This window comes from Phymastichus coffea, unplaced genomic scaffold (assembly GCF_024137745.1).
Source record: "Phymastichus coffea isolate CEN01 unplaced genomic scaffold, Cenicafe_Pcof_1.1 PCOF00016, whole genome shotgun sequence".
Classification (NCBI taxonomy): domain Eukaryota; kingdom Metazoa; phylum Arthropoda; class Insecta; order Hymenoptera; family Eulophidae; genus Phymastichus; species Phymastichus coffea.
In genome coordinates, this window is record NW_026706827.1 from 4896748 (window position 1) to 4924471 (window position 27724).

General features: G+C 34.3%; 1 protein-coding gene across 1 annotated transcript in view; it reads right to left on the reverse strand.

Annotated features, from left to right (window-relative positions):
- The window catches only part of LOC131675175 (uncharacterized), a 929507-nt gene that overhangs the window by 152671 nt on the left and 749112 nt on the right, over positions 1–27724 (reverse strand). The window contains exons 16-17 of the mRNA XM_058954049.1: positions 12436–12621; positions 12139–12333 (exon numbers count right to left, since the gene is read on the reverse strand). Of these exons, the coding sequence (XP_058810032.1) occupies positions 12139–12333; positions 12436–12621 (381 nt within the window). The remainder of the gene's footprint in view (positions 1–12138; positions 12334–12435; positions 12622–27724) is intronic.

A 27724-nucleotide genomic window follows, 5' to 3' on the forward strand; every position in this document is an offset into this window, starting at 1 on the left:
ATGGCTATTTTGAGGAACATCCAAAATTATTTTTTTTCTGATGGTTTAAAAAAACTTGAAGGACGCCTGGAAAAGTATATCGAGCTAAAAGGAAATTATGTTGAAAAATAAAAAAAAATCTACCAACAAAAACTTGTTTTTCTATCTTTTTTTAAGGACTTATTGACCTACCCTCGTACTTTGTAGATTACTTAGACAACATAGCATACATAAGCGAACCAAAAAAATATATTTTTTTTGTTATTTTTCTATCGAAAAATTATATACTTTTCAGTTAATATATGAATTTTTATAACAATGTAAAATTGTTGATTTATGTTTTAAAAAATTGCTTTTATAACGTGAAATAATCGGTTGCCAACAAATATTTACTAACGAAGTGAAACTGTGATTTTTTAATACAAACCTTTGTTAACTTTTTCAGGGAAAACTTTCTTGTATGGTTCTCTTTTAGCATTAATTATTTCGTCCTTATTGCTCGTGGACATAGACTCATTCTTTTCAACACGGAGATTTTCATTTTCAATTTCCATAATATATATTTTTTCCGAAACTATATGAGATGTTAACTCAGATGCTGCAAGAGCTTGTCTGTTTTATAAGGCTACAAAATTATAATTTTCTGTAAATGGTTTCGCGTTAACTTCTGAAGTCTAGCTTGTTCCTATTAACCAAATCGTTATATTTAATTTTCGAAAAATATTATATAATAAATAAAATTAAATACTTTAACGTTAAAATGATAAACAAAAATTTATTTAAATTGCTCATTTAGATATTGATGTCGCTAAATTAAATCTATGAAATTGAATAGCATCTTAAAAAAATAGCTTTATTGCTAGAATTCTCAAATAAATATTTGGTATGAGTTTTATATAAGAAGCAAATATTATTTTTTAATCATATAAATTATTCGATTGAATAATTCAATTCCAAGTGCATTTTGGCAGATATTAATTTGGCGGACGTTACTTTTGGAATTCAAAGCTACATTTATATGTAACGAATGAATAAATACTATTTTACTTGATTAGTGAGCTCCGAATTGAAAATTACAAGCTTCTTCGACAAACAATCACTAACACAAATCATTGTGGGTGATTAGAATTGATTGATTTTTTATATATTATTGGCTTATTGATTAAAAATAATTCTGCAAAAGCTCATTTTTTAACTCAGAAACAACATTTCTGATAAATCGATATTTAAAAAATACATTTACTCAAACACGAACCTGTGCTAGGTGTTTTGGGGAGGTTACTTTTAAGCAGTTCTTGTGATATATCAACCATTTCTGTACTGGTATCCGAAAATAAAATTCTTCTCGTTCTAGTTTCTGAATCTTCATTTATCTCCATTAAATGCGGATTTTTTAAGAGTACATTACGCGTAGAGACAGTAGCACTTTCATTTTGATTTTTGAACAGTTCTGAAAATAATAGTTATCAATTGATAATGTGAATTTATTTGGTTTTATTCAAAAATTGCTACTAGAATTTAATTAATTGCGAATATCATATTTGTATGAATAGTAGTAGAAGAGCTTTAAAAAATAATTCATAAATACTTTAAAAATAGTTAAAAATACTTTAAAAATAATTTGAAAATACTTTAAAAATAGTTTACAAATAGTTTAAAAATACTTTAAAAATAGTTTTTTTCGATGTAAGCAGTAATGACATTGCTATTGTAATGTTTTAACTGTTACTAAAACTCTCAACACTCAACAGCATGTACACCTTTTCTTATCTCTCTAGCTAACCATAAATAAAGACTTGGATACGCAGTATCAATAAATATTAACAATATAAACGAACGACACACGCAATATAGCGGCGCTTTAGGAGCTTGTTCCTTTTTATAGTTGCACTACTGCTAGCAGTGATGAGAATCCGATAACCAAGATTCACAGCCGGCATTCCCATAGCATCTTAGTCATAGCTGTATAAACGATATAGATGTGATACAACTTCGTGAAAATGAAATATTTTGTAGCGTCATCGGATTCTTATCACTGACTGCTAGTGCCGACGCAAACAACGCCACGTTGTGGAAACAATCTTAACTTCTGTGAGCAGTTGGCGGCAAATAGCTGGATTTTGAAATTATTGCATATTAAAATTTGGAAATAAATATGTTGTTTTGCTCATGGCAATCATTTCTTTTTTTGAGATAACATGCAGTTCACGATTGCTTTTTACACATCAAACTTCCAAGATTTTTTATAGATTGTAATTTAAATTGGTTATACAAAATAAAAATTCAATCTTTAAATTACAAGAAATGAATAGTGTTATTATTTTATTAATTAGTAATATTTAAATGAAACATATGTAATTTTTTCTATACTTTCCATTCAATCACATTTTCAATTTACATATAATTTAAATACGCAGTTTGTTATTCATTCAGTATTTAAATACAATGTGTGATTTTGTAAATATTTTTTTCGTTTGCTTATGTATACTATGTTGTCTAAGTAATCTACAAAATATAAAAAAGTTGTGAATAATAGAATACTGATTCTGAAAAAAGTAAAAATTATCATACCTACCCGTTCAAAAACGCAAAAAGGAGTTAATGTCTTTTTTTGTTATATAATTTTCTAAATATTTGGAATTTCGTGCGTAAAAAATAGTTTTTTCGTCGAATCAGTAAGAATTAACGTTCGTAATCGTTTCAGCATCTTAAAAGACATTGAATTAATCTTATTTAGAGGTTATTTGTGTACATAATCAACGTTTAACTTAGTTATTACTTCTGTATTTTATAAAATTATCGAAATTTTGCCAAAAAAGTTATTTTGTTTGCCGAATCGATGAAAATTAATGATGTTATTCGATCATTCGATCGCCGATATCGACGAAGCGAATCCACTTCACAAATAATGATCTTGAACTGTTCAACGATGGTACGCCCACTCATATAAATAAAAATATCGATATAATCCAGTCTCTATAGATTTATCATTTGTATCCCCTCACTTACGCGTTCTCTGCAAATAGACCGTTGAAGAAGATAATCTGAAACATGACCACTATCCAATATCGATTAACATAGGCATCCCTCTTCTCCAATACCCGTTAACTTAAGGTACAATATACGGAGGTTTAAATTTCCTAAGGACTAGCTTTCTGCAACTATCTTGAAAAAATTTCACTCGAAAATTTCAACATCGACAACATCCATCAAGACAACTACTCCCACGTAATCTCAACTATAGTACAACCCATAGAATACGTCTTGCTTTATTGCAAACCATCTTAGGATCACGAGCCAGACTCTGATATATGAAAAAAAGCCATGGACTTAGGCTTCGTGGTGGAAATAAGACTGTGAACAGATCAATTACCTGCGAATATTGACTTTGAAGGACTTTTGCCACAACCCAACCCTAATTATTGAACTCATCTCAGCTTAAAAACGTGTAAAACAAACATTCAAGCAAGCAAAAGAATCTGGCTTTTTAGAATTTTGCAAAGTTAACAGCCTTTATACCCTACTCTCCTGTAACGGTCCAGTCTGATTTGCTACTGCAAAATAGCAACCCGTCGTGCACGAGAAAACTAAATAAAAGCGGTCATTGAGCGAAGGCGCTCTGCTCACATATACATGTAAATGTGTTAGGGCAATTCGGCGAAAACAAGACCATATAAGGAGCGTGACGTCACGAGCGTGGGAAATTTATTGTTTAAAATGTTAAATCGACAATTGCAAAGATTTTTCTAATGAACAAAAGCATTTTTTAGTCAATTTTGATGCGCTGATCTCAAATTTCAAGTTATTACAGTCATTAAGTATGTATTTGTTAGTTTAATTTAATTTGCAAGTAAATAGTGTTAGTTATTTTGTAACAAATAAGTATCTTGCAAATTCGAATATACAATTGCGATCGTAACGTATTAAAACAGAGAAGCAAGAATTTTACACTTTGATAACTAATTTTTGACTGAGTTATCAATAAATAAAAAATGTATAATTTATTTAAACAATTAAAATTGCATTGCTAGATAGCGATTCGACTGTACATATTTATAAAATTAATGATAACGATTGTTACACATTTGCTGATTTTTAAATGGTTAAAAGAGAAATTTACAAATTCGTTTTTTAATTATTATTCAAAATTGGATAGTTAAATTAATCGTTTTTATTTTGAATAATGTTCCATTAATCACAAGCGATTTTTTGATGTAAAAATTATCCGTAAATTTATTGTAAATTTTGCGTTATTTAAATATCTAAATTATATCACTTATAACTTTAAAAGGCGATTTTTCTTTGAGAAACGATTTATGTTAAAAAATTTGTTATTTCATACTTGATTTTTTAAATCATTAAATTTCAATTTCGATCGAACCATTTTGCGACAAAACCTGTACAAAGTTTATGCTAATTTCAAAAATAGCGTTGTAGGGACTACCAAGCGTAGAAATGAGCCAAATTCTCAAGTATAAATTCGCTCGTCGCTGCGGCAAGAGGATTCACTATCCAACCTTGTTTAGCAGCGCGAGCATTGAATCAAAATATAGACTCAGCTATTTCCTGAGACTAATTTCATTATTCAGTGGTTAGCCTGCTAATTTTTTTCCTTACGATATCTAAGCACTTAACTCATAAGACTCTTTCTCTTATGAAAAAAGTAGTCTTAGAATATTTCCTCTCTAAAATCATTAATTGCCTAGAAATAGAATTGAATATTTGTTGCGGCGCTGTCGGGCTTTTCTCCGATAGATGCAACAATACTCAATTATATTTTAATACGGCTCATCGAAACAGCGAATATTGTGTTTGCTATTCGGTGAATATTGAAATTTTCAATTCTGATAGAGTGTATACGTGTCAACTTCTTGCTACTCCTGGAAACGCGATTACAAATAAAACAGAAAGAGTCGGAACTATTTACTTGACTAAGGCGAGATAGAATCGAACGTTACACTCCACTATCTATGAAACTATCAAAAGGTTTCGGCATAGATTACTAGGAGCGCAGTGTATCAAAAATAATTTTAAATATATCACAACACAGGAAGGAATGATCGACATACGAGTATGTCCACTCTTCTGCACCCCACAACAAAGCATTTTTTCAATAAACCCTACACACTCCAAGAAATAAAATCAGCAATAGACTCTTGAAGTAAAAAACTCAATTGTACTCGTACTCCGGGGCTCGACAAAACGGAATATCGTATGATATTTAATGTACCAGACATCATACAAGAATTTCTCAATGCTTTCAATAGCAACTATCAATCGGGCACTTTCTTGAAATCATGGAACGAATTTCTCATTGTCTTCATCTTCAAAACAAATAAACATAAATGTAGACCGATTTCTTTGATCCCGACTTTACTAAAATTATTTGAAAAGATGATTTTGATCTGGCTATATTGGTGGATAGAGCATAACCTAAAAATGCGGCACTCACAATACGGATTCAGAAAGTCAAGATCCTGCATCGGTAGTCTCGTTACTCTCACCTTTAAAATATACACCCACTTTTCTAAATGTCTATACACCATAGTTGTTCACCTAGACATGAAATTGTTTTCAATGACGTTGACCTAGCTGACGTTGACACTCTGACATACGCCCTAAGACACCTTAAACTCCTAGAATTATTTATTTTAATACCAACGGTAAGATACTAGGCTCATTTATCACAAGAAAAGGGATTTCTCAGGTCTATGTTTCTGGCCTTACCCTTAATAGCATCAACACTAAATAACTCAACTCCACACCCATAGTATGTGAAATGCTTCAGTTCGCCGATGACATTGTGTTGTTTGCTACACTGTTACTATCCCAGCCAGTGAGAAAGCGAAATTCCTTCACTTGACTTCAAGTACGAGACTATCTTGGGTAACTGAAAAACGTGAAAAACGTGACAGAATACATTTCGTCGTTTTATGGTGGGGAAAATCCAAAGTCGTCGCTCGGGAGAAACTGCGACATGGCACAAGTTCGAGGCAGACCCTCGTCGATGTGTCACCATTGAGTGGGCACTTTCAACGACAGTTGTTCTTAAAATATAAAAATGCACCTCTTTATGTATTTATATTGCGAGCGAACTAATATGAAATGCGAGCGCTTAGATTTAAGGAAATGTAGCGTATATGCATGTATGTGGGTACGCGCGTTAGTGTGGGTGTGTGCATTTGAGCGTGTGTACGAGTGAATTTTCGTATGTGTGTCAAAGAGACTCCTCCTTCCTCACTTCGCCCATGTACGTATATGAGCGTATTAGGTGAACTAGAGGTCGTGATGCCAAATTTCAATTCAAAGGAGTTGTCTCCTGGAAGTTGCAGACCAACGTGACGACGATTTTTCGATAAACGATCACCGACGTATGGGAAGGATTAGCTCCGAAGTTGATCCTAGATTGGTAAACAGGCAAGCAAGAGAGAGAGAGAGAGAGAGAGAGAGAGAGAGAGAGAGAGAGAGAGAGAGAGAGAGAGAGAGAGAGATAGAGAGAGAGAGGGGCCCAATGCGAGCGAGTGATGCTAGGGAATGTCCAGTGATGAGGGATGCGAAAAGGGAAAAATCGAAGGTAACTGCGTCCGGGAACCGAGAGATCAGCTTTAGTTTAGCTCAAGTCCTGAGACGACTCACAGCTCTTGTCTATGCTAGGTTGCGACTATAGATAAATTTAAATGCGGTTTATGTTTTGTTAACCTCAATTTCGGGCTTTTTGTGAGCATTTTCCTATACTAGCTAGGTTTTTTATGCCTGTGAATTGCTCCGTTCAGTGTAAGTTAAAAAAAATTTATCGTAACAACACAGTTACCTGAAACAATCACTTATATTTCCTGCTTAAATTCATCTCTTATAACGACGTATCTCGAACACATAAACGCAGAAGTCACATCCGCCGTCAATGTCTTAAGGTCCCTCCACACAATGTGATGGGGAAGTCACCTCAGAACTCTCCTCCCCTCTACAACGTAATTATTGCTGCAGTTATCGACTACGGCTTATCATCAACACTACCCTATCAACACTAAATAATTACTGTATAAACTCAACGTCGTACAAAGAAGTAGCCTCAAACTAACTCTAGGTCTGAGAAACCCAACCCCTAATAGAATCGTTTATGCAGAATCGCGCATACATATCATTCAACTCAGATAGAAAAAAACTCGACTTAAACTACGTTCTTTGTTTCTTCGCAATAATAAATTACTCTGCAATTGAAGCTATCTCAGAACTACGTACCCAATAAAGGCTAACTCACCGCAATATCTATATAACTACTCACTACTGACTGCATACCTAAAATTTAAATCGTAAAAAAAAAAATTTACTCATGCTCCATTTCCCTTGCTACTTCCTTCCACTAGAAGCCCAATAAACAACTTTAAGATCAATTTAAGACAAAGACACTCAAATAAAAGTCGTACAATCAAGAATTTATCATACAATCTTAAGATATCCTCACGCCGTTCTTCACTATTGGATCAAAAAAAGGCACCCGCCTGTATGTAGGACTCATCATACATAGCCCTACGTCTCTAAATCTCAACTTGTAGTTCCGAATCGACGCTCAAGTATCGATTTTCTTATCAGAAATCTACGCCATTCAACTCACCCTCGAATACATACGCCTTAAAAATATTCCGAAATCTGTGATATATACAGATTCATTGAGCACGATACAGACGATATATCTAACGAATCCATCATGTTAAACTTCTCTTACATCACTATTTACAAAATTAAAAATGTCGCCTTAGAAATTGAACAAAACAACCAAGAGATTCTTCTAACTTGAATTCCAAGCCACTTAGGCATTCCAGACAAAGAAATTGCCAAAGATCTCGTGAAAAAAGTCACAAGTATTGGAATAAAACCGACCCACCTCCTCCTTTATTCAGATTTCGATCAACTAGTCAATGATATCTGCAAAGAGAAATTCCACACCTTCTTATAAACTCTGATACAAACAAAGGGACGCTATACTTTGATCTATACTACGAAAGCTCGTCCAACCATGGTTTCATATACTACTACTGCTAAGAATAGAAGCAGTTAGAATGAGAAGTAATGAGAAGTAATCACTGCAGCCTCACCCACAGCCTATACACAAAGAATTTAATCAACTCTGATCTCTACGCATGCGGCCAAAACATACAAGATCTTAACTACGAGTTTTGGTTCTGCAACCACTTCGACACCTAGCACAAATCCCTACTTCACAAACTTACAAAATTCAAACTAAACCCTTCTTACACCATTACACAATTCTTACACAACCTAAACTATGACTGTCTAGCTGCCATTTGTAAATTCCTAAAAAAATGCGATATTACAGTATAGCTCCCATACAATACACAATACTCTACAATATACTTACAACTACAACAATAACTAGCCTTCTCTTCTTCTTTCAGTGTACATGAACTCTACTTTACTTTCCACTTTCAAACTCTCCGCCAAGTCAGAAATCATGAGCGCCTGTGTACACCCAACGTGAATTGAATCGCGACCCCCCCCAGTTAGGTTGGTATGAGAATTCCGTCGTTGCATCGGAATGAAGAAACCGCGGGAAAATTCAGAAATGAAAATTCGTTTTAAGATACGATAAAAAGCTAAAACGTTACTAATTTGTTTTTAGGTTTAAAATTAATTGTTTGCCGAACAATGAATTTAGATGCATGATTATTTGATTTTAGATTTTAATTATATAATTTAAGAACGAGCGTTATACTATGGCCGATCTGAAAACCACCGTTACGGACTGAAAGTAGCACTCTACCAACCTAACTAGGGGGGTCGCGATTCAATTCACGTTGGGTGTACAAGTCAGTTGATGGCCGCATAGTATAGAGGGCTTGCGTTAAATTAAGCTTCACTGATGCCAATAAAACAGAACAAAACAGAACAGTACTTAAAGAAAAGTACCAATCAGCAGCACCATCCTGAATTCGTACCTGATATTTAATGATCGAACGTTTGTAACTTTATAGTGAGATACATCTACCAAATCAAACGTGGCTTTCTTAGGTAGAAAAGACTCTGACTACTTTTTGCAATACAGTGAAATCTATTATAATACCATATACTATTATAATACCGCCAAAACAATTAATCAAATAATAACTCAATTAAGGAACCATAAATTTAATATAACTGATCAGAAAATATTAAAATAACACTATTCAATAGAAGATACTTTATAAATTATAGTTAAAATAACTTGAGAGTATGGAAGAAGGAGGAAGGACTGTTGCTTTGAACTGTTGTTGAACAACCGTGCCTACTTAAGAAGAGCTCTTCGTTTCGTTGTTAAGCATTTCCACTTTGTGAAATTGAGCAGCTGTTTTCAATACTCTATCCATTATTGTCTTTTATCAAGCTTTTTTCCATTGACAAGTATTGCCTTACTTCTAGATCTCAAGTCACCGCTGTTTGCAGCACTATATATCATGTATATAAGAAACCACTAGCCATGGTTTCTTACATATATGATTATTTCCTCCCGCTGCAAAAAATTTCTTTTAAACGACACCTAACGATATCTTGAAGAACATCTAAGCTCTTTTGCTATCCTATGTTTTCAACAGCACATCTCTATCACGATATTTAAAATAAGCTTTTAGAAAAAAATTTTGATCGTTTTCCGTTGCCACAACTATATTAGATATCTTTATTTCTCTTCGTTATAACGCAACTCTTTTTGAGATGAGATATTTCGAATGTTCTGTAATAATCCTAAAAAAGAGTATTTGGATAATTAGAATATATATATATATATAACGTTTGTCATCATTAGGACTCAAGGCAACTTTCTGTTCTCGAACTGTTTGAACTATATACAAATTACTGTGTATATTACATTGTAGGCATTTGATAATCTCTAATTGCTTCAAGCATCGTTTATAATCTTCATGATCGATACTATATCTGACAATATATATTTTTATACCTTGTTACTTTTTAGAATAATCTGTTGTATCAAACTTATAAATATCCTCTTTCATAATTTGAAACATATCAAAATTTTTAATTTCATATAGAAAGCTCTTTGAATCGATATATAATAATTAATATTTAGGCACCAACGCAGTTTAACATAAAATCATAATAAAACTCATACATGAGTGTTTTCAATAATTTAAGAACACGAAGCCCTATATAAATCGGCTTATTTGAACCTGTACTTATTATTTATACCTGTACTGCTTATTTATACCGGTTTGCGATAATTGTATTGACCAAAGTTCCGTTATATAAAAAATAAATAAAACTATTCGATGAGTAGATTTGCCACAGTATAAACAAAAAAAGTAAAGATATTATATATTACGATAGAGTAAATGTAAATAATGGAAATATTAGTTGATATTTTTATATTACTCTATAAACAATAAATTCTTTAATATTCACGTATAAAGCATTTGCAGGAATTATCTGTCATTTAAATAAAATTTATAGCACTTAGCTTTTCATTTGCCGATAATCAAGTACCAGATGACCGACTACCTGAACAAAGGAAGCAGATACAAGAAACGTTATTTCAATGATATTATTTTTTATTTACCAACAGTCTGATAACTTCCGTGGAAGTTAGTTGATTACTGGGCTATATCATCTGTCTACGATATATATAAAGTGAAGTACTTTACGACTCATATAATGTTTAACTATGTTGAATACTTATTGTAATCGTCGAAGCTCCAGCAACCTAATAAACTTTTGATTGGATGTGTGAGATCTATTTAATTGAATAGAAATTCCTAAAAATTTGTTAAAAATCATAAATTTTACTTGTTACTTAAACTATCAGTTTTCTAAAAAAATTTAAATTATACGTGAAAGAACTGTGACAGGGCCCCGGCCGAAATGGTTGGCCCTGTCTGGCTCGCTCTCTCCCTCTCTCTCTCTTTCTCTCTATCTCTCGCGGTTCGCGGGTCGCTTCTTCGCTGTGGCCCTGGCGAGCGTAGTGAAAATCAAAAATCGATACTGATGCTCGCAACGCTTTATTTCAGGACCAATACCTGTGCCGGGCATCGTCACTGGGAGACAATTGGGAGCGAGAGCGGCTGCGGCAAGGAATAGATGCGTCGCGTGTAACAATAAGAGCGAGCGCGAGTGACCCGCGGCGATCCGCCCGCGAGAGCGAAACCGCCGGCGTTGCTCAAGCAGGTACGCACACGGTTGCGGAAAGAGTTTGAGCCGAGAACTTGAGAGGAAAAGATTGACCGTGACGGCCGATAGCGTGCGTGCCATAAGAACCCGAATCGTCTAGCAACGAAAAACAAAGGATCGAGACGACGCTGAGCAGATGGCGGTCAGGAGAAATTTTCCAGTAACGCCCAAGACATTAAGGATTTCATCTCAGTCTGCTGTCAACCTACCTGCAGTTCCAGCAACAGTTCCTGCCAGCAGCCTTAGTCAGGTCAGGACGTCTCTCTCTCTCTCTCTCTCTCTCTTTTTATTCGCGAGTGAGCGACGCGTCGGCGAGGTGCTTGCGATCATCCGTGAGCACGGTGAAAACGGCGAGACCCTCCTTTAAGTTCCTCTCAACCTACTGTACCGTGCTCAAGTGCGTTTTTCCGCATGAGCGAAAGCACGCGGCCGCAGAGAACGACGCGTAAATCCGCGTCGTCTCTCTTTATAATTGTGAATCTTATTGAGTAATAAACTTGATTGAAAGTTATCGAGGTTATCGATTATCGTCATTTCCTTCCTCTCGAGTTAGTACTTAATACGCCAACTTCGTGAAGAGGCCCATCGTCACCGTTCTAGTGGAACGAAAGAGCCTCCCGTACCTTTCCCATTAAAATAATTAGTGACACGACGCTCGAGCACGATCAATACGATAATTCTCCAAACGCGTAAGTTCAGTGTCACAGAAAAAAAGTTAGTCTCTGAACCCTACATCATATCAGTACTTTGAATTGTTCCATCAATTGGAAGCTCTCCAAATATAATTTAATTTCTTTTTAGAAAAAAACAGTTCTTTTAACAATAAACTATCATAGTATGATTGAAAAGTTATAATTTGAAATTCCGATAGCAAGCTTACAAAACAAAATTATTTTTTTATGCAGTTTATCAAAGACAAATGATGTCACCATAGAAAATATATTATGTGGATCAAAATATAACTTAGAATGACATAGTAAAGCTTACTTTATAGTAATGATTCTTTCTCCTATTGATTTACTTTGTTTTTCTATTTCAATGTGAGCACCAGTAGCAGCACGAATAGAATTTATATTGCTTCCTCCTCTACCAATTACTCTACTAATAGCGTTTGGAGGTACAGAAACTTTTTTTGAACGGAATGACGCATTCACAAATTTGGCAGAATCTTCTATCTGACCTCTGAAAATAATGTTTTTATTATTACCACTAAATATTTTGCATCTAAAATTGGTAGTGATATTTGATATGATTATTTTCACTTATATATTTGCTATTCCTTACTTTCGTACAACTTCCTTCCATCCTTCGTCACGTTTCCCGAGATATTTAGGACTCGTACTATTGAGCAATTTAGGTGGAGTTGAATGAGATACGTCAATTTCTAACTGATTATTATTTCGCTTTCCTTTCTGCGATGTACATAGTTCATTACCTGTAGCTTCAAAATCATCTCTATCTGCTGGATGCCTGGAATAAGTAAAAGAATTGTACACAATAAAGATAAAATAAATTACGAAATAACAAAAATAACATAAAATAACCGAAATAACTTATAATCATTTAGTATTATTTGGTTAAATTTATATACAATCAATCTTAATTGTCTATATCTAGTATTGCTAGAGTATTATAAATATTGAATCATATCATTACATTATTTTATATGAATAAATTAGGTAAATGTCTCTAAAATTTCAATAGATTTACACATATTTAAGTTCTATTGCTTTTTTTGTTTTAGCAAATATATGCTACTTTAACCCATCAATTCCACTACCCGACGTGACTGATGTAGATTAAGAATGAATAGTCATTTTGCTTAAATTTTGAGTCGCTGAAAACCAATCTGACAATGAAAAAGCTCGTTGAACGCAAGTTTTTGAGATATTCCAACCTAAAAGTGCAAAAAACAAGCTTTTTACGCACATTTGAAGTTATGTAACGTCATCTGATAATTTGTTTACAAAAAATTAGTAGATGCGTTTCAAAGAATATACCTTCTCCTTTAAAATGAATTTAAAATCATCTGGATATCTTTATTTTTCAGTGAGATATGATAATTCAAAGCTAGGGTCACGCCAATTTATACATCATACATAACGTACGTGACAGACTAACAAATAATGCTACCCAAATGTCATTCACCTTTTACGTCCTCATATGTAAACTCTACTTATTTTGAGGTCAACGGCAATCAAACAAACTCAAAGTAGTAAAGTAAGCACTAAAATGTATTTCACCTTTTACAAAAAGCAAAATTGTCAAACTAACCGAACGCAGCAAAATTCCAACCCGGAAATCAAAACACTAATATATTAACTTCTTGATTACTCGATTAATTAATGTAGGCTAATAAGTCAATGTATAAAAGAGCGTACCGATTTCTTTAATTAAGTGAGATTAATAAGATCAACGAAAGCAAGAGTTGGAAATAATATACCTTTGATAACGACTAACCCAGGTAAGTCCTGTCATTATATATACATATATATTTATATATACTTATTACATCTCGATCATACCGTCTTAATTAAAATTTATTAATTTGAATAAATAGATGTCGCGGATGCGGAGTCGCGACATAACACACCTATTAAAATGTAACTGAACATCGATAGCACACTAAACAATATTGAACCCGTATTTTTTATTTTTCTGAAATATGCTTTTTAGTGGTGTAAATCACCCCTTAATTATATTCCGCAATTAATTAAAGAGCAAAAATATATATTACATTGTCCAGTCACGTGGTAATAAAAACACATCAATTCTAAACCAAATATGAAATTATATGATTATTTACTTTCTAGTCTTCTAGCGCACCTAAATAAATACCTATCCCTAAACCTACCTACCCCGCAGAAACAATCCCTACCATGCCATAAGCAGGCTAACCTATCAAACTCAGTGAAACGCGAATTTTATCGTTTGTATTACGTGAAATGATTAAGTTTCATATCACATGCGGTAAAAATTCATTGGAACTACATATCCCTTAATCGACCTAATAACTCCTGAAAACAACCCTTACCAAATCACAAGCAGGTTAATCCATCAAACCCTGAGAAAAGCGAATTTTGATAGTTTGCAGTTTGGAGACTGCATCTGTAGAGCTGAGATTTAAGGGAGATTAAAGGGAGATTTAATTTCAATTTTATTATGAGTTTAGGAGTTTAGCTCTTAGGATTTGGGATCACATTTTAATAGCCACCTTGATTTCGACATTTTGAAATTTCAAAAATCAACCATATCAAAAAGTCCATGTAATAACCCACATTAAAAACCACATGGGAAATCGTTTCCCACATGCTATCCCATATAAAATTCTTTCTTTTACACCCTCTTGGAGGTAAGAGGAGGAAAGAGAGAAAGAGAGTAAGTGACGGTGAGAGGGAGAGAGAGAGAGAGAGGACATAGAGTGATTGAGTGAATACTTATATACGTATGTATAGAGTTACAAATTAACAAGTTTTTGGGGCAAAGTTAGTCTGTCACGTATGTGTGGTGTATAAATTGGCGAGACATCATTTTTGAATTATCATATTTCACTGAAAAATAAAGATATCTGAGATAATAAAGCTGATTGATGCACTGCTATCATTATCAAATCATCGATCAACCATTATCCAATAGTTAATCACGAATCAATTGTGGCGGGGAATTTCGGGGGTTTTAACCGCGTTACCGAATTTCTTCCGCCACAACGCCTATCGGCTCTTTACCCCCGGATATTTAGGGCGCCACACCGCAGTTTGACTAGGGCGATCGTCGGGGATAGGGCCTAAAGGTCGTCGCGTATCCCGGTTTGCTTTCACGGCGACTGCGCCGGGTGGACAAACGGGCGAGTACTCGCGATCTCCTCTACTCCAGGCCTCGGTGTCCAACAATTCGTTTCCTCTTTGTCTCCTCGCTTAAGATATGCCGGCAGCTCAGATGATGACTCCTTATTTCAAGTCGGAAGTCCGTTCGAATTCGCGCGTATGTCACCTATCGTGGGAACCGAAAATATAACGAATCAGCGTTACCCGATTATAACCGCTAGCGGCTGAAAATAATCAGCATGCAAATAAGGCAGGGTGACAAAAGTAAAATTTATATAAAGAACAATTGATCACTTTTATTGACTTATTTTATAATGCATAAGCAGGTGGTCGGATTAATTAGGGTCAGTATGATTCTGTATAATTATGTGAAATAGCAAGGACACGAAATAATCGAAACTAATATTCTTCCGGTCGGTCTTTAATTGACGAAAATGGCGGAAGAGTCAGCGCAAATAATTAAATCACGGGTTTCAATTCGTCCACTTCCAATATTCGCAATAAATTACTATTTTGGGGAAAGGTCAGCGCGAATAATTTAACCACTGGTTTTCTTTGTCTGATCCCAACACTCACGTTCGATTCTGCGAAATGGCGGACAGGTCAGCGCGACTAATAGGATCAACGATTATATTCGACTAAGCCTACATCCGCAACAACTACTATATTGGCGAAAGGTCAGCGCGAATTAACTAATCACTGTTTTTCTTTCGTCTGATCTTAACACTCGCAATAGCTAATAATTTAGAGCTAATCTTGATGAAAGGTCAACACGAATAACTAAATCTTGAATTTTAATTCGAATACTCCCAATATCCGCGATAAATTACTACTAGCGAAAAGTCAGCACGAATCAACTAATCACTGGTTTTCTTCGTCCGATCTTAACACTCACATTCGATTCTACGAAATGGAGGAAAGGTCAGCGCGAATTAGTAGGCACCGGTATCGACGGATCCACGCGTCACGACAACCTACTACACCGAAAATTCCACTCCCGCACTCCGCGATTAATACTAATGAGTGGCACTTTGCCTACTTACGGTTTTCCTTGCTGAGATTCGGCGAACGAAATCAGCGTGAGAGAACAATGGTTAGCGCAATTAATCCTACGAGACAAAAGTATCGGACACCAGCACTCCTTCTGGCTCGAAGAACAACGGCAAAATGGACGAGAATCGGCTTTTCGCGGTCAAAGATCGCTTTTCTTCTCCTCTTTCCGAGAAGAAATGTTATTATTGGTCGGTATGCTAATTCGGATATCGGTAGCGCCCTCCGAATATTTTATCATTGGTCCGTATGTAAATTAGAAGGATACAGCGCCCTCCTTAACTCTCCTACTTTCGTCGTTATTTACCCTCTCTCACCCCCCCCCCCACTAAGATAGCTATCATTAATTGATGGGAAAGATCTACCCCTACTCTTATCTATTTTTCTATCCGGACGGAAATCAAATTTTATTATAATTCGCTTATTGGTCGTGACGTCACCAGCGAATTTCGGTTAATTTATTGATTAAATTTAACGGGGTATTTGTCACTCGCTATTATAATAGGGGGTGTGTCGGTCGCATGCGAATTTTTATAATGCGGTATTTCTTTCATGTTCATTTTCTAATTATAATTTTAATTCGTTATGAATAAATATATAATGTACGTCGTCTCAATTGTAGCGCCTCCATCTTCGCATATAATTCTATTCATCGTTTCATATAATCTGTCTCGCTCGCTCTTGTTTAATTTATTTCCCTCGCTCTGTCTCGCTCGCTCACTCTCAGTCTGTCTCGCTCGCTCTTATTTAGTCTATTTCGCTCTCTCTGTCTCGCTGGCTTTGTCTCAGTCTGTCTCGCTCGCTCTCAGTAGGTCTCGCTTGCTTATGCTCAGTTCATCTCGGTGCTTCAAAATGGACGCTCGGTCTCTCGGGTGTACACTTCGTGTTCCCGTAATGGTCGTTGGAGCGCCTCCTGGGGCGCTCCCGTGTCGGTCAAGTGACGTGTTCCCGGGTATTTATGTGTGTTCACCATTATGAGTGTGTGCGGCGCTCAGGATGTCGCCGATGGTGTTCGGCAGCCCGACACAGCTGATTGCCGGCTGCCACTTCATCAGCGATTTTCTGCTCGCCCCATGGGTATTAGTTCTCTGCGAGTGTTGGTGTTGGTGCCTGGGAGTGTAACGGATCTGCATGTGTCATCAACATGCATTTCCGTTGCATTTCTCAGTGAAGTTTTCCGTTTTTTTGCCCAGTCGGCAACACATGGTCGTGAGTGAGTGTGTGCGTGCGCTCTCTTATTCCGTGGTGCGCTCCTCTTTTTTGCTTTTGAGTGTCCGTTGGATCGCGTTCGTCGAACTTATTTCGTCAATATCTCCGGTTGTGGTATTCGGGCATGAAAAGGGTTAATTGTTTCTTTTAGTGCGCATTTGTTTCCATTTTATGCAACTGGTTACGGGGCGGCAAGGGACGGGAATGGCTTTACTGAGGTGTTGCAGATAATGCAACAATCAGGAAAAGCCTTGTAATGTACCGCATTACACAATAAACATGCAAGCTACAAAGATAATAATAACAGACTGGAAGGCCAATCACATTATCAGCAATATGCACCCACCAAATCAATCAATTGTCAAAAATAACTTCTCTTCTTTCTTGAGCATTCTGGAACACTGGTTCATAGCTGGTGGTGACTTCAATGCCGAGAATCCTTGAGTTTAAAGTCATCTACTCCTACTTCAAGTGGAAAATAGCTATATAAGGCAATGAAGAAAATTAGCTGTACTCCCATAAGAACCGAGGAGAATACTTCCTGGCCATCAGATCTCAACATGTTACCAGACAATATAGATTTCGCAGTAGTAAAGGGGATCAACTGTTCCGATTTTGAAGCAAGTTCATGTCTGGACTTATCGCCGGATCACTCTCTAGTAATAATAACACCGAATGCTAAAATAGTAAGGACAGAATATATGTTAAAAACTACCAACTGGACTATGTAAACAATACGTTGAAGACAAAATTCACTGCAATATATCTCTTAAATTTAATCATGATATAAAAAAAAGCATAGAAGAATTCAATGCATCGATTGAAGAAACTTATTACAAATTGAAGAAACTTATTACAATAGCAGTCAAGAAAAGTGATCACAACCAATGAAACGACATAATCAAAAAAATTCAAGAAAAGAGAACATTCAGAAAGAACTGACAGATTATTCAACACTGAAAAGATAAAGAAAAGCTCAATAGTGTAACTAATAAATTAAAAATCATGCTGCAACATGAAAGAAATCTTAAAGTGAAAAAATTCTTAAACGGCTCTACACCTACAGTTTTAACAAATTGTTTACTCTGGAAAGCTATGCGAAATCTTAAGATTCTACAACAGTTTATTCCATTTGATCCATCTATCCATCAATCTTGTGGCAATGTGGCAAAGAATAATGAAGAGAAAGCTAAGGCCTTTACGAAACATCTTCACACCGAACATAAGAAGTATAACAAAGTTAGAAGAAAAACAATTACTAAGCAGCTGAAGTCGGAAGTCAGATGGTTAGATTAAATCACTTAAGATGGCCGAAGTAGTTAATATTGTGAAAAAAATGAAAAATAAGAAAGCTCCAATATTCGACAATATAAGTGCAAAAATGGTCAAGGGATTGCCTTCCAAAGCAATTGGACATATTACTATCATCTACAACGCCTGTCTCTGCCGGTGCCACTTTCCAGAGATTTGGAAATATTTCAAATTATAGTCATTCTAAAACCTAGGAAAATTTTGGAATAAGTCGCATCCTAAAGACTAATCAGCTTTTTACCAGTTCTTTCAAAAATCTTGGAAAAAGTCATTTTTGCCAGAATGAACTCTTTCATAGAAATAGAAAGACACTTGATTCTAGATCACCAATTTAGTTTTGGTCACAAACTCTCCACAGTGGAACAAGTAAATCGCATTTTAAAGCAGATAAGAAAAACATAAGAGGTTAAGAAATTAAGAAATATTTCTCGGCAGTTTTTTTAACATCCAGCAGGCATTTGATAAAGTCTGGTATGAAGGATTGGTACATAAAATCAAAGCAGGCTTTCTTACAAACTTAGCTGAGTTATTACAATCATATCTAACTAACAGATACTTCAAAGTTAAAGTACCTGAGTTTATTACAGATAAATTTCCAGTCAAGGCAGATATTCCACAAGGAAGTATCCTGAATCCCATTCTATACACAATCTAACAGCAGATCTCCCAGTTATGAGAAATATAACAGGAATATATGCTAACGACACAGCTCCGTTGACCACACAAGAAGAATACGATGAAGTCTTTTCTACTCTATAGAGATATCTTGATAAGATTATTACTTGGCTAAAAACTCAAAAATCAGAGTGAATAAAAATAGAATCATGTAATGTTTACGTTTAAAAGTCCGGTCCGGTTTTTCTAAATGGTAAAAATATTCCACAAAGTAATCAAAGTAATCAAATAAAATATCTTGGAATGCATCTGGATCGTCGACTAAATTGAAGAGAACATATCCGGATAAAAAGAAAAGAGTTGAATCTCAAACTAAAAAAAATATACTGGTTAATTAGTAGAAAAATCTCAATTAACTCTTGAAAACAAACTACTTATGTACAAATTCATTCCTAGACTAGTATGGATATATGGAATTCAACTTTCGGAAATAACGTCAAACTTAAATATAGAATTTTTAGAAAGATTCCAATTTAAGACCCTGCGAATGTTAGTTGATGCACCCTGGTTTATCCCTAATCAAAGTATCAAAGAAGATGAAACGCTGACTGACATGTTTGCGTTGTGTTACGAAACCTAAAGATTATAAAAAGCGGTTTAGAGATCAACTAGAGTAATCATAGTCGCCTTTTCAATGTCTTTATTAAAGATTAGGATTTGATTGAAAGCTCGGATCAAATCGATTATTGACAAAATCTTCACTCTAAAACTACTAGGAGAAATCGTCGATATGATGTATTCGATATGATCTGGAATAACGCATGCATTAAGAACGCGGTAGTAGACACACGGTCGCTAGTCATTTCTATCCTTAGGTATCATGTAAAGTGACGAAGCCCAACTGCTCGATAAAGGTTGTATCGTGTCTAGTTGAATTATCTTTCCAAACAGTTTTCGTGCAGCGTTGAAGCGATCCGAAGCCAACTGTCGTATCTTACTAGTAACTAAAGAAACTGCTATAATGTAATGGTCCAGTCTGATTTGCTTTTTCTTTCGCTTCCCACTGCGAAACAGCAAATCTTTATGTATAGGAAAACTGAAGAAAAGCGCTATCAAAACTACGGCCCTACCTCACATGTACACGTAAATATGTTAGGACAGTTCATCAAAAAACAAGACCATATAAGGAGCGTGACGTCACGAATGTGGGAAATTTATTGTTTACAATGTTAAATCAATAATTGCAAAGTTTTTGAACGAACAAAAGCATTTTTTCAATCAATTTCTATGCGCTAATCTCGAATCTCGAGTTATTATAAACATTTAATACATATTTGTTAACTTAATTTAATTTACAAGTGAATATCAATAGTAATTTATCAATAAATAAATATGGTGCGAATTTGAATATATAAGAGCGATCCTATCACCTTAAGAAAGAGAAGCAAGAATTTGCCACTTTGATAACTGATTTTTAACCAAGTTATCAATAAATAAAAATTTTATAATTTATTGAAACAATTAAAATTGCGTTCCGAGATAGCGATTCAACTGTACATACATGTAAAATTATTGATAACGATTGTTACCTGTTTGTTGATTTTATAATGGCAAAAAGAGTCATATGCGAATTCATTACTTAATTATTATTCAAAAACTGTTTGTTAAATTGGTGATTTTTATTTTAAATAATGTTCCCTGTATCACAAGTGATTTTTTTATGTGAAAAGTTTCTATAAATTTATTGTAAATTTTGTGTTATTGACTTATCTAACTTTAAGAGGCGATTTTTCCTTGAAAAATGGTTTATACTAGAAAATCGTTATCTTCGACTTAATTTTTTAAGTCACCAACTGTTAATTTCGAGCAAGCTATTTCGCAACAAAATCTGTTCAAAATTTGTGCAAATATTAAATATAGCGTCGTAGAGGCTACCAAGCGTAGAAAGAAGCCTCTTTCGCGAGTATAAATTCGGTCGTCATTGTGGCAAGAAGGACTTACAATCCTGCCTTGCTTAGCATCGTGAGCACTGGTTGTAATAAAGACTTCTAGCTATTCCTATAGACTAGCTATTTTCTGAGATCTAATTTCATTAATCAGTGGTTAGCCCTACTGTTTCCTTTCCTATATGATAGTCTAAGAGCTCAACTCATAAGACTTTCTCTCTTAAAAAAAAGTCTTAGACTATCTTCTCTCTCAACAAAATTAATACTGCATAGAGATTAGACTAAGTATTTCTTGCGGCGCTGTCTGGTCTTTCCTTGATAGATGCAACAATACTTAGTTACCTTAATTGATACAATTTATAATAATGGAAAGGGAAATAGTGAGAGCTGGAAATTCACTTAATTTTAATTATATTCAGCAACGTTTCGTCAGCACATTTGCTGACCTTTTCAGGCTTTATTAACAGAAAAACAACATATTATTAACAATAAAGTTGCAAATGTAATTTTAATGGCATATAATTATATGTATATATGTGTATCTGATTTCTCTCGTAGTCAAATTATTATAGGCTAAAAACAATAGCTCGTAACTAGTCACGTTACAATACAGTAAGAAATCAACACACACATACACACACACACACACACGCGCGCGCACATATATTCTTCATCTGTCATCCCTTCCTCATTAATCTTAATAAAGGCTTATAAATATGACTAAAATATTGTATATTCTCTTTTTTATTTAAAGTGTTTTTATGTAAGCCGATGTGCAACATTTCGGATATTCCGCGTTTCTTGTAATTCTTTTCATAATCCAATATCTTAGCTTTGTCCCAGTCAAATTCGTGTGAGACAGTTTTTCTATGTGAACTTACTACTGTATCTGAGTCAATGTTTTTTTTGTGATCATTTAATCTGATTTTTAAGGATCGCTTACTTTCACCTATGTAGACCGCCGAACATTGTTTACAGTTAAAACTGTAGACAATATCAATGTTGTTTAATAAATCAGATTTGTTTTTTCCTAAACGAATGAACTCTTGTAATGGTTTTTGTAATAAAGGGATTGGAGTAATATCATGTTTTTTTTTAACATAGAAGAACATTTTTTTTAAATGTTGTAATTATTTGGAATAACGACTGTAGGTAGTTTTTGATTTATTAATTTGTTAGAATTATTCTTCCCTTTTTTATATTTGTTAATCCGTTTGTGTATATATTTTTTGATAAATTCAGATGGATAATTATTCTTTTTCAGGATAATTAGTAACTATTTTTAAATTGTGTGAACGAAATTTTTTCTTAGCAACTAAAATCATTCGGTCAACTAAATTTGAAACTATATTAATTTTTTGATGAATTATATGTTCTGAGTTAAAATTCAAAATTCTGTCAGTTTGTGTTGTTTTTATAAACCACTTAAATTCTAATTTATTATTATTTCTGATCAATTTTAAGTCGAGAAATTGAATAAAATTATTCATATCAATTTCAAACGTAAATTGTAATCTATTATGATAAGAATTGAACGTCTCGACAACTAAATCAATTTTATCTTTCGGAACGCATATCAAAGTATTATCAACATATCTATAATAGAAAACAAGATTAATTTGATATTTATTCCACAACATGTTCAGGCAGGTTTTCTCTAAGTCTTCCATTACAATATCAGCCTATATAAGAATTTTGCTAATTTGTGAGTAGGACTATTAAATGATGAAATTATTGGTCGTAATGGCACATTTTCTTTATGTATTTTTGGTAATCCATAACATTTTATTAAAAAACATTACATTAAGAAACATATCCATAAGATTTAAGCTTCATTTAACACAATACGTTGTTTGTATGTCCCATTTTCGTGCCACTCGCATTAACCCTAGCGTTTAGCGTTATCTCTCTTTTCCCGTATGTCGCATCTTCTATCGCTTGTGTGTACGACTCCAGGCGCTCTCTTACTTACGTTATTATTATGTAATGTGGCTTCGTAAACCACGTTACAATGCCCCTGATGCAAATGAAAAACTTGGGGGTCAACTTAGAATTTTTCGGCACATAACCGCTAGCTGCTGCTATGCAATGCGGTTACGGAACCTGTGAGTTTGGTTGCGGCACTTATACTGCACGAGTTGATTTCGATAATGACCTATTGGTATGGTTCGCGTGCCAAATTCGGTTGTGTGTTACGACAAATTATGAATATGAAAATTTGTAAACAATTTGAGACAATCGAAACCTGTATTTCATATTTTTGAATCAAAAAAGCATGTTCATTGATGTAAGGTTTGTATTGCGTTATCCTTGTAAACAAATTTTATATTATTATTTTTTGTTTTTTTTATATATTAATATAATTTATTGTCATTATTGTTATTCTGTTATTAATTTTTATTGTCGTAACACTTGGTATTACTCTCTTTTTCTCTTTGATGGAGGTTAGAATCTATCGCAATGATTTTGCTTTTGTCGCGTTTATTCGCTGTTTGATACACTTTGCATTTTACTATAACGTGAGTAGAAATTATGTTATTTTTATTGGAACTCATACAAAAAATAATGATATTATAGTATCTATGTATAACACACTGAGAAAAATATTTTGTGCGCATAAAAAATTTAAGTTTGAATGAAAACGATATAATACTATATAAAACAAATGTCCGGCCATAATCTATACTATTACCTTTTGACGGCCATAACCTATCGCACTTCAACTATTTACATGCATTTAATGTGTTCAACGCACTACTGCACCATTTGTAGCATTTTTTTCTTGATGACAAGACATATAGATTTTGGTTTTCCTCTTTCTCGCGGTAACCTGTGTTTCGTGATATTTCTGTCGACGCTTATTTTGATTGGGTTCTTCGTTTTGCGTTGATTCTGCGTTCGGCAATTTTTTGTCAATGATGTTAATTTGCTAGAAATCGGTGACAATGAATTTACGATGCTAATTTACGTCGATGACAGTGTGTTAATTGTCTGCTATGCGTAGTTAAAAGACGTGAATTCATTGTTGTCGAACGCTGATCTCTGCTCACTTTGGCGGCTGCTGCTAGGAGTACCGTTGGCAACGTATTTCTTGCATTCGGCATTTCGCCCCCTTTTTTATTGTTTGGTGTCATTACTAGCACGGTAATTCACAATCACGGCACTGTTTGTTTAAAAAAAGTTATTGTAACACTTATCACTGACATTATTGTCGCGTTTATCTCGAAGTACTAGTTTTCAAACGTTAGGACTGCCGGCTTATATTGGCTGTGCGTGCGGTAGAATCGGGGAGTCGGTTCGTCTTTCTCTTGCCACCGCTACCGTTTGGCTATGCTATAATGCGTTGGTCTTCTGCTTGCACTATTAGGTGTATTATTGTGACGATTGCTCGATGCGTTCGATGGTTGCATATATGTATGGGTATGTCATTGTAAGAATTGAGAGTGATTTGATTTTTCTAGACTTTTTTTGTTTAGGCTATCAGCTTGTTAATTGCTGCGTTTCTTAGATTGGCCTCCCTCTATTTTATTTTACGGGTATTTCGTTTGTTGATGAGTGGGTGTTTGGTGAGTTTGAATTTTCGTCGATGATGCTGGATGGTGCTGTAGATCCCTGTGATGCGCTGTAGTTTTCGCTATTGTTGTCATTCGCATTTTTGCCTTCGTTTACAATGTTGTCGTTGCTTGTCGCGCTTACAAATTATTTTAAGTCGTTCGCATGCCATGTATTTTTCAACTCTCTACCTTTATATGCGATTTTGTACGTATTTTTGCCGATCTTTTTTTGTAATAATGCATGAGCCGACATAGGTTTTCAATAATTTCGCGTTTATGTCGTTTGCGGTAGACGATAGTTGTTTATTCTTATATAGTACTTTATCTCCTATATTGAAATGTGCATCTCGTTTATTTTTATTGCAATATTTTCTTTGTTTTTCTTCATTCTTTTTAATGTTTTTTATTATTAATCTATATACTCCGCGCATCTTTTTCATACGCGTTTTCTAATTGATTATATTTTTATTTGTTGTTTCGCTATTGTAAGAGTGATTTTCGTTGTTTTGTTGATCGTACATGTTTTATTGATCGTTATTTTTCTTATAATCGTTGTAAAAGTTGTATTTGTTATTGTTTGTTTCCACTGATGTATTAGTTTCTTTATTCGAATAATTATTCGACTTTAAAAATTTGTAATTTTCTTTAATACTTTCGATTTTTCTGCGCAAAAAATTAGATTGTTTTATTTCTTCACTGTATACTAGAAAACTCGGGGTTTCGCTTGTTGTCGTGATTTTGCTAGTATTATGCGCGTATTGTAATTGTAGAATATGTTTATTCCAATGGTCCTTGCAAGTCGGCTGATACGGATTGCCATAGTTCTGATATTTCTCGCGTCCCCATTAGCCTTATCTTTCCACGTTGATTGTGCTTACATTCTTGACATGATACGCATTCAAGAACATATTTGCGTGTACCGCGGTATGCTTCTGGCCAATAGTAATTATTACGTATTTTTGCATATGTACGCTCATTACCAGCGTGGTCTGCGCTTGGATCGTCATGTGATTCGCGTATAATATCATGCGTTTTACTCACTGGAACTACAACTTCCATGTACTATTTTGTAATCTCTGTATCTATTCGGATTTTTCCGTACTTTATAAAATGTTTTGGCTCGTTTTCGCTTTCGAATATTCTACTTAACACGTCTGGTACTATATTATTTTTGTCCTTTTAGTGTATTACTTGGAAACCGTATCCCATTAATTCATTTATCCATCGCGCTACCTGTAGGATTTTCTTGTTGAATTGCCATTTAAGAGCTGCGTGATCTGTTATCCCTATAAATGTTTTGCCTTCGAGATATGGTCTACATTTTTGTATGCCTTCTAATACGCTTAAGCTTTCTTTTTCCGTCGTTGAAAAATTTTTCTCGTTTGGTTTCAGTGCGTGGCTCGCGTATGCATCTATCTTTTGCATTAGCACATTGCCTATTCTTGTCTTGCTCGCATCGCAATTTAAAAAGTATAGTATGTCTACTGCAGCTCGCATTATCACTGGTGCTGATATTAAGACTTGGATGTTAAATACGGTTTCATGATCATCGGTCGATTTGAATTTTATATTTTTCTTTGTTAGTTCTGTCAAGCGTTTTACTATATCTGCATAAATTTTAATGAACTTTCTATACCATGATCTCATGCCTAGAAATCTACGTAGTTGTCTTAATGTTTTCGGTCTTGGATACTTTTGACTTGCATTGGTTTTCACTGGGCCTATATGAATTTCTATCTCGACTATTATGAAACCTAAATATTTTATACTTGACATGCCAAAGTGTGACTTTTCGCGATTTATTGTTAATCATACTTTATTTATGCGTTTTATAACTATTTCTAGAATTCTTAAACGCTCTGTGAATGTATTAGTTACTATTACTTTGTCGTCTAAATACGTGTAACAGTAAGTTTCGAGATCTTTCAGTATTTTGTCCAATAACCGTTGAAATGCCGCTCCCACTCCTGTATATCCCATCGGAAGTCTTTTATATTGCCAAAGTCCAAAATTAAAAAGAGTGAAAGCTGTGTCTTTACGCGATCTTTTCACCAAGGGAGTTTTGTCATAAAAAAATCGAAAATAAATAAATGTGATGTCTGAAGTAAATATTAGTAAGGTTACCCAAACATGAAAGTTTGTTTTGTAAACAAAATGGCGTACGATGTGAAAATTTTTTTTTAAATTTGATGTTTTTTTTACTCGAAAGCTAAGTATTTCCGTAGAAATTTTCTAAGAATATAATCAACTTAAAATTGATCAAAGATTATCCTTAAATTTTTTCAAAATGGTACGGGAAAAGTTTTGAATTTTCAAAAAGTTCCAAAATTGAAAATTTGTAAATTATATCGGAAAATTGTGAAATAATCCCAGGATATTCTCCAATCAATTTTAAGACATTATTATACTTGGAAAAGTTTTTGTAAATATTATAGTTTACGAGCAATAAAATCATGATTCACAAGGTATGAACTGCCATATATTCGTATATTTGCAATTCCATTTCATAATGTCAAGTATAGTTATCAACTGTATGTATGTGGTTTTTGGAATTATTTCAAAAATTAACTAAAAAGCTTATCCACTGCCATTTTCACGGTTTAATTTCCGGTTATGAAGTAATTGTTGAAAGAATATTCTACATAGTCTTAGAGTACTACAGAATACACGGTTGTATTACTAGATTCAGCATGGCCATATCACCGAACGAGAATCAACTCCAATAGGACACACGTTTTGAAAATCTTGTGAATAGCTTATTTCAGTGTATAAGTATACTTCTTCAATTACAATTTCATTTGAATATCTGTAAAATATACCAAAAAGAAAATCAAGTGATTCTCCTTTTGGATCTGATTCTGCAGAAAAATCTAATGTTCATTCGACAATGGTAACACGCGCTAAGAAAAAAGGATAGAAGCTGTTGAAAAAGAAAAATTTGTGATGCTATTTTTATCCTAGATGCTGATGGTTCTGGGGAATCAGATTCTGATGACTCTGACGAATGTAATGTATCTGACGAATGTGACGAATTTGAGGATGACCTTTCCGAGGCGAATAACAG